Raw genomic sequence first — 17,744 nt, forward strand, 5'->3', positions numbered from 1 at the left:
CAAAAAAAAATATTTGACAAAAAAGGAGGAAAAATAAGTAAAAAACTAAAAATTGTTTTAAAGTAAGCAAAATATAATAAAAATCACATAAAGACTTGTAAGTAGATATAACTTAAACAGACGAGTGATGGTCTATATGTGTGATCTATGAAAGAGATCTCATCTCTGATATACTCTTTGTTTGTGTCGATTAAACATCATTCGCATGACTGGACCGGCAGTTAACTCTTGCTTATGGAGAGCGCGCCCACCAATCGGCGCTTTTCTGGTATTTGTAGCCAACAATCCTTAACTTATATATTATTTCATTCATTTACATCAATATATCTTTTATTATTATTATTATTATTTATAAAAATATTGATAAATGTTTGCAATATTTATTATTTGCAACGTGTGTTACAACAGTTTTGGTCACTACAACGAAATATCAGTAAATTTAATTTTCACAATAAATGTATTGAAAGCCAAATACTAATAGTTTGTCTTCAGCTGATTGAGTACCAGAAACAGCACAACAATAATAAAGACAATAAACAGCGACAACAATGTCGAGGGAATCTATATTTATATCGACACAACAGTTCCTAACAAGTCGTATAGTTTTATTAATATTAATCACATCTTGGATATGCATTCATACCAATGGCAACCGTTACCCACCGTTTCAAATATTAGCCATTTTACCTGAAGAAGAGGCGCCACAAATATCACGTGAACTACGCCGAGCACTGGCCGAATGGGAAGTGACCAAACACTCGGCTTTATTGACTACAAGTAATAATATGCCTGCAATCAGTGTTTCCGATATATCAATGTTTGTATCGCCGATTGCCGTCACCAATGACTCACAAAGGATTATGTCTTCACTGTGTGAAGCACTTGAAGTTCATAACCCTTCAGTCATATTGTCTTTGGTGAGCGAACCGCGAAGTTTTTACGCCGATATCATTGCTGAGACCACTTCTTTGCCTTTCTTATCACTCACTCAACAATACAGACAGGAATTATGGCTTGAGGTTAGTTAAGACAAACGTTTTTCAATAATCAATTCAATGCTATATATAAATGTATTGCACTGTATATACAATATATATATATATTATATTGCACTGCAAGCAAATGTGTGTCCATTTGTTTTCCCGATTTTCGCTTTACGAGAGAAACTAATCTCAATTCAAGAAAATATAATTCATTTTCTCGTCAAACAAATGTCTATAATATAACTCTGTTATTATTACACTATTGCTATATTTTATTATTACTAAACTTTCTCTTATATACTTGTATTGTATACTATTTTTTCATATATTGTATTGATTAAAGCTTTTGTATCAATTCATGAGTTTAGTAAATAATGTTATAAGTATACTATATTTTGCAACAAAAACATAATCTAAAAGCAAATAAGCTATTTAAGAAAACAAAACACGTTTTAAATGGTATTTTAGTAAAATATTAATTTACATATTATGAATGGTCCTTAAATTAGGCTATTCAGGTCAAATGTATATCAAATTGATTTATATTTTCATGCAATTTATTAATATATTATTATAACAAAACATAAGTTTGAATGTATACCTGAATGTCGTGATATTAAGTTATAGAGTGTTTATGACATGAGATTATTTGCTCGAGTAGTGGTTTGTTTGCAATTTAAATAATTCAAAGACTATTAAACCAATAGATTTGAGGAATCATATGTTCAAAGACCAGACACTACTGTGTGGTAAAAGACTCAGCAAAAGCTTGTTTCACGAAAAGGCATTAAACTATTTATTTATTTCAAATAGTAATTGCATGCATGTCTATGTGTGTGTGTGTGTGTGTGTGTGTGTGTGTGTGTGTGTGTGTGTCTATGTGTGTGTGTCTGTGTGTTTGTGTCTGTGTGTGTTAAATAAAAACCTCATTAAATGCAATGAAAGTGCATTTACTTTGTATTTAATCAGTGATTTTCTTTGAAAAAAATATTCACAGAGTTAGCCATCGATGACATAGCAATGTTAATATCTGTTTTCACTAAACACACAACAAATAACTGTTGAAAATCATTGCGCTTTGAATACCACTTTCTGGCATTACTTATATAACATATTGACAGCAATACAGACATATTATCACTGATTGCAACCAATCTATTGGTGCCTTAAATTTATTTAACATTTCCTTAATATGTATATTTAAATAACAATTAAATGCAATATTTTGATATTATTAACAACACTATAAATACTATTTATAATATATAATTAGTTATTTTAGTTTATTGTATATATATTTTTAAGGTAATAAGTTATAGCTAAGATCTAAATTCATGCATTAGATAAAAAATTTAATCGCATTTATTGTGTCTATTTTTAAGATATATTGATTGATTGGTATGTAACACAAATGTAATCAATTTTACTTTACATTCATTTACTCTCAATTATTGTATCATTTGTGTCCTAAGATTGATGAGCTTTTGTGTACTTAAAATATACACACAATTATAACCAAAATCTACAAATTTGAGTTAATTTTATTTCCTATTTTTCTATTATAAAAACTTTTGGCTTCACTTTGGAATCAAATATAAATAATAAAATACAAGCAATTAATTAACTAAAAATTGTATATAATTAATTTAATTAATTTTTGTGTTTAAATTATTTTTTATGCATTCAATTTTTTGTGTTAAATGTTTATTTTGTTAACATTTATTTGTTATCACTACATTAACGTTTATAACCGTAATATGATAATATGAAAAAATTAAATATTATTTATTACAGCTTATTATAAAAATTTTATCTTTTTGCCTAATATATAAATGATAAAACAATGATATCATATATATAGTAGACATATATTTATATAGAAAAATATATTATTATTTTCTTATATTTGATATGTTATATAAAATACTGTCTATAAACTGTATATAAAAAAGCAATCGATTTTTGTCTGAACTTATTTTTTACTTTTTATCGTTGATTTTTTATAATAATTTTTTCAATATTATTGTAAATCAATAAACATTTTCAGTTTGGTTTATGAGTCAAATTGTTCTGACATTTATTGGATTTAAGTTACTTTACAATCAAATTAAATTATAAGTTATTTTTGTACTACAAAAATCATTTGATATTGAAATAAACATAGAGAAAGAAAAACAGTTTTATAAAAGTGAAATAGCAAAGAGAGAGAGAGAGAGAGAGAGAGAGAGAGAGAGAGAGAGATTGTAAAATATATTGAAAGATAAATGAGTAAAAATAGCATTTTTTATTAAAATAGTTAGAACTTTGTTACGATGTTTGAAGGACATTAAAACTCTAAATTATTTGCTAAAAACATTTTCACTTTTATTTTATATTAATAACAATAATAGTCGGGGTATTAGTTTAAGTAGACTTTTTTATTATACAAAAAAACATACTGATAAATGATACTTTAACTTTATATAATTGCAATAAATCTTAGAGTTATATCCCTACTATTATTGTTAGCTGTATAAATTTAAAAATAAAAATGTTTTTTTATTAAATAATTTAGATTTTCAATGTCATTGAAACCCTGAAAAAACAGTTTTAGTTGCTTTAATGACAATATTATTTTTGTTCATTTTAGTAAAATGAATATAAAATTATTATTTAAATAATAAAAATATAAGACAAGAAATAATTTTCAAAATTTAGGGTATGAATAAAACAAAAAAAATATATATATATATCTGATAAACATAATGGTATATAGTATATACTATATAGACTTATATAAAGTTATGCTATACACTGTATAGTTATAGTATACAGTATAACTTTATAGTGAAAACCAAATCATCTTATATATTGTACATAACATTGCCATCAGTTTTATGTACGATATAAATATTTTGAGATTTAAATTTATATGCATTTCATGTGGTTTTTAAAACAATAATATTTAAAAACAGCTTATGAGCTCTGTTAGCAAAACGAAAGTTGATGTTATATAAAATGTTTGACTGAAAAAATAAATATAGTTTTATAGGATAAGGCAAGAGTTGTGGAGATTTTATACTATTATATATTATACGGACTTTTAAAAAAATATATATATTATGTTATATTTTGAATTTTTTGTTATATTTAAAATTATTTACAAAATTATATTGTTTTACTTAAATTATTTAGTAGTTTTATTATATTTATCAATTAATTAATTAATTTAATTAAAATTGCAATATTTTTTAAGCAATTAATACATTAAAGAAATTAAACAACTTATTCTATTAATAAAACTGTATAAAACTTATGTATTTATAATACAAAACTTAATTATAGTCATAATTATGATAGTAATTAACTAATAAGGAGTTTAAATATAAATATTTGTGACAACTAATTACTATTATATCTGAAGTGCTAATAAACGTTTATTTTCCTATGAGTTCAATCAAAAACTAACTAAAAATACTTTTATTTTTTCTATTTAATGTATTTTGACGATTGATTTGCTGATAAAAAGTTCAATGAATGAGTTATTTCAAAATCAATGAAAATTAGAGAGAAATAAGTGGGTGAGTGAGTTAGAGAGAGAGAGAGAGAGAGAGAGAGAGAGAGAGAGAGAGAGAGAGAGAGAGAGAGAGAGAGAGAGAGAGAGAGAGGTTTAAAAATCTAATTAAGTGTTGACACACATCTCATACTGAAATAATTTTCCAAATTAAGTCCAACCCTTTGATAGCATTTTTAGATTATAAAATAACAAATACTTTGTTTAAGATTTAAACTTTTAAAATCTTTTAAAAGTCATTTTTATACAAAAACTATTTTAATTTCATTTTTCAATGTAATCTAAAATACATTATTGATTTTGCTAAATTTATCTTTTATAATACAATAAATTATATAAAACTATTATTGTAAGCAATTTTCTAAATAAAAAATTATTTAGTATAATAAATGTTATATTATTATATATATATATATATATATTGTCTTTGATATTTACGCTAAAAATAACATACAATGCATTATATTATACAATTATTTTTATACAAAAGTTTTATTAGTATTTTATTAATTAAGTTAGTTATTAATATTTTTATTTATATAAAAACAATAAAGTGTAAAAATTTTACAATAGACATAATTTGTTACAAATTTAAAAATTATAATAAAATAAAATATATTATATAATTTTATATTAATAATTTTGTGAAATTTATTTTTTTAGCCAAAAAATATATAATATGTTTATAAATAAGTTAGTATTTATTGCTAAATTTGATTATTTTTAAATAATTATAATTTCAGCCATTTTTAACTTCATTTTTAAATTATGTATTTCAAACATTGCATAATAAATGTACATAAATAAATTATTGAAAAAATACACCCGTAAATTATAAATAAATTATATATATAATTTAGTTTGTATAACAAAATATAAGATAACAAAAATTAAAATAAATTTATTTATATATTTAAGATATTAATTTATACACTATTATATCATAAAATAATTATAAATTTTTAACTGTTATTATTATTATTACTAAATTACTTTAAAATATTTTTATTTAATTAATTAATTATAAAATATGACTAACTATAATATATCGATGCATTGTATTGTTAATACTATTAAACATATATAACATAAACATGTATATAATATACTCAATGTATATAATATATACAATATAATCCAATAACATAGTGTATAATACATTTACTAAATCAAGATTAGAGAGTATGTGTGAAATGAGGCAATAGTTAGTAGTGTTTGTAAGCTTGAAGTTTGGGTTAAAAGCGAGCTATCGATTAGTATTTTGCTCTAAAAACTTAAGTCATAGACGACTATGAAATATATGTTGAAATGAGTTACGTTTGATTCAGTGCTCATCACATCTCATCACATGTTTTATATTCACTAACACTTTGTTCAATATATATGAGACAACTATAAGAATAAGCATTGCCTCTGACTATAGTTTGAGTGTATGGATGGATGGATAGGCCATCACTACGGCTATCATCGATTCAATGTCTAAGAAAACGCTTTCTGAATATACTATCGCTAACCGCTGTTATGTATGACTTACTATTGCTATGTTATAAATTCACTTCCTGTAAATAGACATACAATACATACAATAGTCAGTCAATAGATTATGAGCTGTTTTCCAATCATTTAATATCATATCTCATATTATGAGTTTGTATCACAACTAATACTTGACATACTGTTCAATGAAATCTATTTATTTTGAAAGTATAGTCCATTAGAAAAAATGTAAAATAATTAAATATTGTTTTTAATATTTGCATTTATCAAAATGTATTAAATCAACAGTATATTTAAATAAATGCATAAACACATTATATTAATATATAACTAATTATATTAATTTTTGTTTAAATATAATAATAAGATATTATGTGAATTGCATTATTTGAGATAATAATGTGACAATTTTATATAATGTAATTTTCTTTAATATCAATGAGATATGTTTAAATTTATAGTACAGTATATGCAATAGTATACAGTATTTGTTAAAAAAGTTCAACATTTTCTCAATTGAAGCCAATTTAATATTTATTCGCATAAAATATAATAAATTGCATTCAATTCACGAATCGTTTCCAAAGTTGTTGCCTTCAGTTATGAGTTCAATGAAAAATGTTTTCTCTTTTTTCTTGTCTATCGCTCTTCCAATGGATATATATATCCAATTCAAGGCATATATTTCTTTTGAAAGAATAAAATATTAAGGTATTAAAGGAATTGTATTTTTATATTAAAAACTGTGTTATTCTTAGTAACATTCAATTCAATATCAAACTTTCATTTTTATTGAATTGAAAATATATTAATAATTTAAATAATTTAAAAATTTTTTATTTCTAAATAATTGCTAAATACTGTATAGCATTTTATAGACTTTCATTATTTATCTATATTTGTGTGAAGTTTGATAAGAAATTAAATATTTTGTTCATTTGTATTGTTTTAAAATTTTCATTATTATTCTGTTTGCGTTTAATGGCTTACAAATGCATTAATTCTGTAATATTTTATGTTTAATAAAATCTATATAAGATATTATCGCATAAATTATAATTCATATTATATATTGTTATAATTTATTATTATATATTTTTTATTAATATAACAATTTAACATTGACCATAACAATACTTTTATTATGTTATTTTAGATGAATATATCAAAAAAATAAATGGCAAAATATAGGAAAACACATATTAAATTTTAAATATAAAAAAAATTATCTTGAATAATTTATAACATTAAACAATGTTTATGAGCATTTTAAATATGGAAATCTATTTTATGTTAAAAAATAATAATTTATGTTATCATATATTTTTGTGTTGCAAACTGTTTCCAAAAGATCTTTTATAGTCCTCTAGTCGTTAGTTTGTATAATGAAATAACATTATAAACATTTATACTTTACATATAAAACATAAATAAGTGCAACACTAGTGTACATGAATTGATCAAAATCTTAATCCCGATAGCACTCGACAATTAAATCTCATCCTATGGTCACTAATATATAAAGCATAACATTTAATTGATAAGATTACAGAAAAATAATACAAATTATTCAAAATATGTTCAATTATTTGGTCCAATATTGTGAATCAATAGGTTATTAATACATAAATACATTGCATTGAAAGTATTGAATAGGAATAGTATCAATAGTTGATATTTTATGAAAATTGCTTTTAGCTTAATTTTATTTTACAAAAACTTTTATTTCGTTTGTAAAATGATTGACAATAATTTATTGCAATTAATATTATTTAATTTATAATTCATAATAACTTATAAATATATAAACAGCTAATTCTTTTTGCATTTATAGTCAAATGACAGCTGATATCAACTGACAATTTTTATGTTTATTTAGGTTATGTTGGGATGGATTAGAAAGTTATTGATGTAAACGGGTTTGTAGTCAGTTGTGTTGATTTTTGTGTTAATATCAAATACATTATAATAAATATTTAACGCCAAACACAACAATACTCGGATGGGATTATAAAACAAAATAAAACAAAATAAAACAAATAAAACAAAAACCGTTCAAAAATTCTCTTTGTTTGAGTATTTTATCGTTGGTTTCTTATAGTGTTTAACTGACAATAAGAAAATTGTACAGAAATAGAGAATCAAATTATATAATTGAATACTTTAGGTATAAATTGTTGGATATTTTGAATAAATTTCAATTTAATATTCTGCTTAAAATTGAATCTTTACACTACATTCAGTACAACCATTACATTGTTGACGACAATTAAAATTTTTACTTTTTAAAGATCAGATCCTGTAGTTTCAACCGTATGCTTATATGAAGTAAACACTTAAAATCTGTTTTTAATCACGAATTATTATACACAATAAAAATAACTATCAATGAGATTTGCCAAACCTATTGTCTAATATTAATATTATTTATTTCAAACATATTATTATTATTATTTGTAGTCTAGTTATCACTGAATTACTTTTGTGTACAAAACATCCTTATTTTAGACTAAATATATTTATAAATAGTCTATAAAAAACTTTTCACAACAAAAAAATTATTTGTATACTAAAATTACTACATAAATATTTCTAGTCAGATATATCTAAAAACTTATGGTTATATTCTCATTAAATTTTATTAAATTTAAGACTATTACAAAACCATTGGCACAAATAACCAATAATTTATTTTTATTAGTTAATTTTATATATAATATTGTATATATCATAGCTTTATTTTTTAAGTTTGGATATTTTTTGATAAATACAGGAAAAATATATTAGAAATAGTATAATATATTTATTATAATAGTAAAAAACTTTTATTATACTAATATTTTAAAAGTTATACACATTTAAAATTATTATTATAAACTTGTATAACTCGTTTTCTTGTTATATGATAATATAGTCATTTTTAAATCGGATATATTTGTTTGATTAAGTTAATACTCTATTCTGACAGTGCTTTTAATACAATAAAAAGTTAGTTAGTCTGTATGTATGTATGTACCGGTATGTGTGTGTGAATTATTACATAATACTTAATACATACGTATTTTAAAAAATATTGTTTTAATTCATTATCGTTTTGTAACTACTAAACTATTACTAATACTAATACTATTTTATAAAATATTTATATATATTTAGTATTTAGTATTTAGTATTTTATATATATTATGTAATAGTATAAAATTAATATTATAATTTATAAAGTCACTAACTTTTTTCAATAACATTGAGTACAACTATATTATTAGTAAAATGTATGTAATTTGAGTGTTTATATTTGACAGTGAGATTGCAATAAATGATCCAGGACCTATTTCTAAATTAAATATATTTATATACTGTTTCTACTATTGGTTTATAATGTCTGTCAAGTCTTGCTTTAGTTTTGCTTTAGTTTGACAGACAGTCACTCTCTATGAACAATACATTACAATATATATTAATAGATCTGAAAGCTCTATAGCATAGAGTCAATGCTTTTATATACAATTCTATAAATTCAATGGCGTGTATACTATAAACATATAATAATATATTTTTTGCTAAGAAATACAATTTCTATTCAATAATAAATATTCTTTATATCAAAATATATGATAGAATATACAGTATATAACATTTGTAATATATTAATTCAGTATAATATATAAGTTGTATAGTATTTCTATGCTTTTTACTATTGTATACTGTATAACAATCTATTATTAAAATATAGTTTATCAGACATTCAATATTAAAAATTTTATTTTTTTAAGATTCCAACACTTGATATCAGATACAGTATTATACGGTATCACTGATACAATTAACATCAGTTATTACTTTTTTAATCGAGTTTAAAATTATAAATTATAGTCATTAAAATAAAATAGTATTTTATATGTACTATATTTAGTTTATTTTTTATCTTATATTACTGTTACAAATTTAATAATGTTACTAATGTTACAATTACTCTATTAACAATATATCTTATATAATGTATGTTATATAACTAGAAATGTAAATATAATTTATTAATGAATAATATAAATTAAATATTTGATTTCAATTGACAATATCTATAATCTAAAACATTAATACAGAATTATTTGAATAACTTTGGGAAAATAACTAAATTTAAAAAAATATTATTCAACTAAGATAATTATTATTGATTTATTTTACTATATTTGATACATTTTTCATGTGATATACAATGTTTATTATATTAGCAAAATCAAAAAAAAAATATTTTCTTGAATTTATTTTATTATAATAAGTATAATATATACTGAATGTTGTATTTTATGCATTTAATTATATATACAGTCTAACTCAACGCCAACTTTACATGTTTAGAGGTTTATATCTCGAAAAGTATAGTCAATTTTTATTAAATTTGGCTAAAATATAGTTAATATCCTCCGAAATTTTTATTTAATAGTTTTGAAATTATACAAAAATATACAAAAAAAAAAATATTATAATTTCATTGACTAACTCGAGTGTTAGTTATTTTAACACTAAAGTGGATTCCATTGGTTTTGATATTTATTAAACTTAAATCATACACAAATTTATTCTAATCACTGCCAATACCAATGGAGTCCACTTTAGTGGTAAACTGGTGAACACTCGAGTTAGTCAATGAAATTATAATATATTTTTTTTGTATATTTTTCTATAATTTCAAAACTATTAAATAAAAATTTTTAAAAATTTAATAGTAAATATCGGAGGCTATTAGCTATATTTTAGCCAAATTTAATAAAAATTAACTATACTTTTCGAGATATAAATTTCCAAACATGAAAATTTGACGTTGAGTTATACTGTATATATAATTTTTTATTGTATATATATTATATAATAATCACAAAAATAGTTAAAATACTATATTTTTATAATTAATTTATACAACTACATTATTTGTAAAACAATAATAAAATTTGCTGTTAGTTTATTGTTTGATTAATTTGTTTTAATAAGTAATTTGTTGTATATTTTAAAATTATTTATATAATAAAGAGATGCTTATTTTATAAAATGCTTTAAATTAAAAAATTAATGCTTAAATAGTTTAAATATCATACTTATTGTAACTATAATTTTAATAATACAATAGTTATTATATTCATGTATTAATTTATATAATATATTTTGTTAAAAAATTTATCATATTTTGAAAACAACAACAAAAGAACACATAAGTATAGTAAAAGTTTTAATCTAATTATAAAAAGTTATATTAAAAGATCAATAGAAAGGTCTTAAATGAAACCTTTTGGTGAGTCTTTCATTGATTTGTTTTATACACTAAAAATCACATCTCTTTGAAACTCATTGTCGACCAAAATCTCTGAATTCCTTCATTCAGTGATTTCTTTTCACTTTTCAAATACTTTTTACTAACACTTTCTCTGTGCTAATAATGGTCTCACTATTTAACAAAGTATTTGCGCATAAAATAACATAAATGAAATCATTGGGTCTTACCATCAATGGGTACTGTAGTCAATGTTTAGTATAGTAATCCCATTTAGAGATACACTTAATGAGTACTTTTTATTCTCATTCTCTCTCTCTCTCTCTCTCTCTCACTTTATTTCACATTCATTGACTGATTTACTCAAATTTTATATAATAGATTAAATTATTTATTTTGTATAAATAAAAGTCATTCAAAATGATTTTTTTGTGACAACTAATTGAATATTATATAAATAAAATAATAATTTATATATTAGATTTACATATTAAAAAATTATTTAAAATAATATAATATCATTTAATATGCTTCATAATTACTTATGCTTAAAATGCGTTAAAATTTTATTTATAACTTTTTTAACCAAAAAATTAAAGATATAAATCGTTTTTAAGCAATAACATGACAATAATATAATACTATTATTAAATTTAATTATGTTATTATATTTAATGAATATATTTAACTAAAATTAAGTTATCTCTAAAAACATATTTGAAATATAAAATAATGATTTTAAATCGTGTTATTGTAAATCAATTATATCATTAAATTGATTATTCACTATATACTTATAAAAATTATAATGACATTTGAGGCATCTTTATAATGATATATTAATATTAATATAATATATAATAATAAGTACAATATAAATATTATGCAATTATGGTCTTATATTTAGTGTTGGCAAAAAAGAGAAATTTATAAAATAATAGAGAAATTTCTAGAAAGTTTCTAAAAGAAATTTCTATTTATGGGATCCCCATGGTTAATTTTGTTTTCTCGATATTTGTTATCTTTAACATTGTTTTTATAAGTAATATTTAAATATTAGTATCAGTATTTTAATTATTAATTAAAGTAAAAAAATTATTTATTTAATGGTGACTGATGAACTATGATATAATAAAATGGTGAATAAAATTTTACAAAACTGATTATTATTAAATAATTATAATTATTTATATAGGTATCCCATTTGTATAATATAGTAATATACAGTAATCTACATTATATACAGTAGTATAATATTATATGTATAGTAGTATGTGTCTCATTAATATATTTATAGTTTTACAATATCTATAGATATGGGGATCCCATAGTATAACAAAAAAGTTAAATTTCTATAGAAATTTATTCCTGAAAAACTTTCTAGAAACTTTCTCAGGGAAATTTATTAGAAACTTTCTATTTGCCCATCTCTACTTATATTAAATAAATAATTTAATTATTCTATACTATTCCAACTATTTTTCTAAATATTATTTATTTTAAATCATATAAAATATAATAGTTTATCGAATATATATAAAATTATTATATTTAAAACATCTGTTTCATCAATTCTTATTATTTATATATATTAGTAGACTATCTTTTAATGCAATTTTATCAATATAGAAATATGAAAGTTATTTTTAACTGCAATATGTTAATTAAACTTATAATTTTAAAATCAAACTAAAGTTTACATTTTAATATATATTTAATTATACTGTACTTAAATTATATGAAATAACTAATCGATTTATCTGTATTATAAAATTTACACAAAGTATTGAACACAATTGCTATACAGTATGATCCGCTCAATAATTTAGTTTATATGAACTGTTAAAAGTGTAAAAATTACTAATGAATTAATAATTATCATAAAAATTATTTTAACTAAATATTCCTTATTTAGTATATCTTTAATTGTTTTTAATGACTTTTTAATCCTAATCTGAGAACTATTTGATCAATTTAAGGATTTACGCCATTTATAGTAAATTCCGGTTTTCACCGAATTAATAAACTTATTTCCAATGAGATCACCGTATAATTAAAGGTATAACAAACAGACATACAAACAAATACATTGATAAAACAATGTTTTTTAATAAATTAATAATATAAAATAAAATTAATAGGTGTTACCACCTAAAATAGATGCCCAGGGCATTGTATGGCATTAACCAAATTTGACATGTATTGTCTATGTCTGCCATTTTTAAAACCCTGGTAGTAATACATCATAGGATACATTTAGTGCATTTTTATCAAAAATTTGCATTTTGTTTAATCTTATATCCAGTAGTATATAATGTACTAAAAATTATAAGTTTAGTATACATCGTATATTATACATTATTATTGTATTTTTTAAACTATAAATTGAAAATTTCTTTATATAATTTTTAAAAAAAATTATTATTACACTATTCAAACCAAATATAGAATAATTGTAATTAGATCATATAAACCATATTTATTAATAAAAACCAAAAATAGAATAATAATATAGATTTTTTGGAAACTAAATTTAACTTTTTGGCCATTTTTATGCATTAAACAATTCTATATATTTGAGAAATCATTTATTACGCCTATACAAGTTACAAACAGTTATTTATAAAAAAGTAATATAATAGTACTAATTGAAATTATTTAGAATATATTATAATACTGTATTAGAAATTATTATTATATTAATGAATAGAGTAATATCAATTTTAAAAACACAAAATTAACTGCAGATGATATTACATGATATTTTAAATTTTTTTTATTAATTTAATAAAAAAGATTATAGTTGGACCAAAAAATCTATAGTTAAAAATGTGTAGTAAATTAGTTTCATAATTTAATTATCCGATTACTAACTTTTAAATATAATAATTTTTATGTTATATAACTTTATGTTTCTGCATGTATTAATTGAATTACATATAATAAATATGTAAACAAATTATAGTTAAAATTGAATATTTTATTTATTTTTATTTTAGAGAAAAGTAATTCTTAAAAAAACATTTCTATCTATTTTGTTATTTAAAAATAAAATATTTTTAGTATCAATTTACACAATAGTTTGTTATTTATTTAAGATTAATTTTTTAGATATTGTTAAGTAAAGCATTGGTTTATAATCTTATATAAGTTTGTCTTTTATTTATTATTAAACAACAAAGTCTTTACTATAAAACAAATATATCAATCGGTATAATATTTGTGTTAATCGTTTGACTACTTTTGTAACTGTAATTAAAAGGAAGTCCTAATCAATCGGCAACTTATCTAATGGTTTGTTATTGATTTCATAAAAAACATTATTATTACCAAACGTCATCATTGATTATCGGTTATTAATCAATCAAATTGTCTATTAATATATACTACACTATATATGATTTGTCTTATTTTGTAAAGATATTAGTAAAAATATATAACTATTTATAGAAGACAGCATTTTCTAAGTAATTATTTCATAAAACTTACTCCAAATATTTTTATGTGAATTAAACAATACAATAATTAACATCAATATTCAGTATAATATCTACAATACATTAATATAGATTAATAATTTGATAAATATTTAATAATGTATTTAATAATATATTTTATTTTATAATTTTTGGAATTAGTATTTAAAAATAGATAATTAAATAGTTTAAAATAAATTTTATAATAAATTTAATAAATACAAACAAATAATAAAATAATTTTGAAAATAATTTCAAATGCATTTTTTTGAAAGAACGGACAATTTGATCCATTTTTGGAAGTAATAGGATTAGTACGGGTATTGATCATGGATTCAGGCGCTCGACCATCACTATCGTCACGACTTTCAATTAATATATTTTTTGTATCTTTGATTGTAGTGTTAGTTTTAATAGGACTGTCCTCTTGGTGTCCTATATTTGTTCTACAAAATTGTTTTGTTCGTTCAATTTGATCACAATTGAGAAACTCTTTTATTGGTCTTAAAGTGCAGTGTTTAGGTGTTGAAAATGTTTGATTACTACTGGATAGCAATGGTATGGTTAACGGTACGGAACAGTAGTGGGTTTTTGCAAACAATAATAGCCTGTGTTTAGAGTTTTCTTCAGTTAAAATTGTGACCGCATTTACTTCTTTTGGCACATCAGACATAAGACCATACTTTTGAAAATCTTTAGTAATGTTTCCAATGGTCGGGACATCAAATTTGATGCCTAATTCAAGACTAAATGCCACAACAGTATTGTCAGAGAAGACAAATTTGGTTCGTTTGTCAATCGGATCAAAGAATGCAAAACTGAATTTTTGTTTCATATATTTGGATGCCTCGGGAACTGATGATCCGAAATCAGTTTGAATGCCTTTATGGGGTAAATACACGAAAGACCCCCATTCGACGGCATACTGACCCATATTGCGAAAAGTATAGAAATCATTGTTTCCAAAGTAAATACTCGAACCAATAAACTCTGTGATCGACTCGTGGAATGTGATGGTTAGGGCTGACACTATCGGTCCACTCATACCTTTGAACACATTGCCTATAGGACAGGGACCTACCAATTGATCACTATCTGTGTCCATACGACTTAACAAAAATACATCACTTTTGCTGAATATAGCAATTGTTCCGTTTTGTAGTCGAGTGATGGCATCAACCGATATGTCATCACATATTTGGTCGCATTTACTGCTTTTAGTCGACAACAACACTACTAAAAATACTAATACAACAGTCATTGCATTTACTTTTGGACGTCCGGTCTCTGAATGGGTTTCTTCACTCATTTTATTAGCAATAATTGTAGACTTACTGTAATTATGATATTAAATAACTGATAAGTGATTCACTAATTCAATGATAACTGACGACAACTAATGAACAAACCTATAATGACTTCATTGTTTAGAAGTATTATTTCATATTTGTTTGATCGCGAGTTTCAATAATTAACAAATTGCTTAATATTTTTAATTATTGTCAATTACATTGAATTCATAAAAAATTATAGGATCATGAAATGCAAATTTAATGTATTAATTATTATTTTATTTATTTTATAAAAAATAATACTAATATGCTTTGTACTTCATTTAATAATTATTATTTTTAATTATTTTAAATTCATTTTAAAATACATAAAACTTATATTACTAAAATTTGCATATATAAAAACTAAAAATATATTATGTAAGTGAACTAAACTATTTAAAAAACTAATATATAATTTACTTACTTTATTTTTATTAAATTTACTAAAATTTAAGTTTTAAAAAAATTTGTACTTTTAATTAAATTCAAATTAATTAATTTAAATAATGTTAGAATTCGTTTCACAAATATTTTATTACAAATAATTATCATTAAATTATATAAAGTTAGTTATTTTATAATTTAACATTTTAAAAAGTATAATAATAAGATAAATAATATTTGAGCATGGTTAGATAAAAAATTATAATAAAATTAAAAGTTTAACTATAACTAATTATATAGTTTGGTTTTATTACATTACTTTAATATATTTTGCAAATTACAATTTTTTAATTATTTATAATTTAAACTGAATTACAAATGTATAATAAATTATTGATTAAAATATAAATTATTTAATTTGTACAAAATATTATTAATATAATAATATTTGATTCTATAAAACAGATAATTCATATATGAATTTTATAAAATATAATATAAATAAATTAATCAGATAACAAACATACAAACACACTTAAATATAAATTATAAATAAACAGAGAGATAAAAGCAATAGTATTAGACTACAATATTATAAATATATTAATAAAATTAATAATTTACTAGATATCTATAATAAAACATATAATAAGTTACATTTTAGTTTTAACTGAAACTATAGTGTATTTTAGATTTTATGATATACAGTAGTACTGTAAATATTAGTGTTAATGTGTTATACTGTACACGAATACCATTATTAATGAAAATAATTTAATTTTTGAGAAAAATAGTTTTTTGTGTGATTTATTGTACGCATATACACTACGCATATATATACATATATAGTGTATATATATATGATACTAAATATATATATAAATATATATATTTAGTCTGATTTATAAAACTACAATATTTACAGTTGAAAATAAGATCGAAAAATAAAGTTTTACATTTGTTTAAGGATTAGTACTATTTTTTGATAAGAGTTATGAGTTATAAAGTAGTTTCTGCTTTTAAAAAAGTCAATTATAGCAAATTGACTCATAGTTGAATAAGTTAACATTAAATAAGCTAGATAATTTTTTAATTAATATATTTCATATAGTTAACTTATCTAGTTTAATTAATAACTAACAAATTTCAGACATTTTTTGTTTAGTATTTATATAATAAAATTTACAATAATTTTGAATATATTAATATTGGATAGACGTATATATTTGAATGTAAATTATGAATATTACG

The 17,744-nt window shown here is 21.2% G+C and overlaps 1 protein-coding gene across 1 annotated transcript in view; it reads left to right on the forward strand.

The window, feature by feature from the left end:
* The first annotated feature begins 437 nt into the window (after positions 1-437).
* LOC128960524 (glutamate receptor ionotropic, NMDA 3A-like) overlaps positions 438-17,744 on the forward strand; it is a 43,755-nt gene continuing 26,448 nt past the window's right edge. The window contains exon 1 of the mRNA XM_054306626.1: positions 438-1,019. Coding sequence (XP_054162601.1) covers positions 549-1,019 — 471 coding nt within the window. The 5' untranslated portion in view covers positions 438-548. The remainder of the gene's footprint in view (positions 1,020-17,744) is intronic.

The sequence above is a fragment of the Oppia nitens genome, unplaced genomic scaffold, assembly GCF_028296485.1.
Source record: "Oppia nitens isolate AA-2021 unplaced genomic scaffold, nextdenovo-longstitch-racon4-pilon3 scaffold4_pilon_pilon_pilon, whole genome shotgun sequence".
Lineage (NCBI taxonomy): Eukaryota > Metazoa > Arthropoda > Arachnida > Sarcoptiformes > Oppiidae > Oppia > Oppia nitens.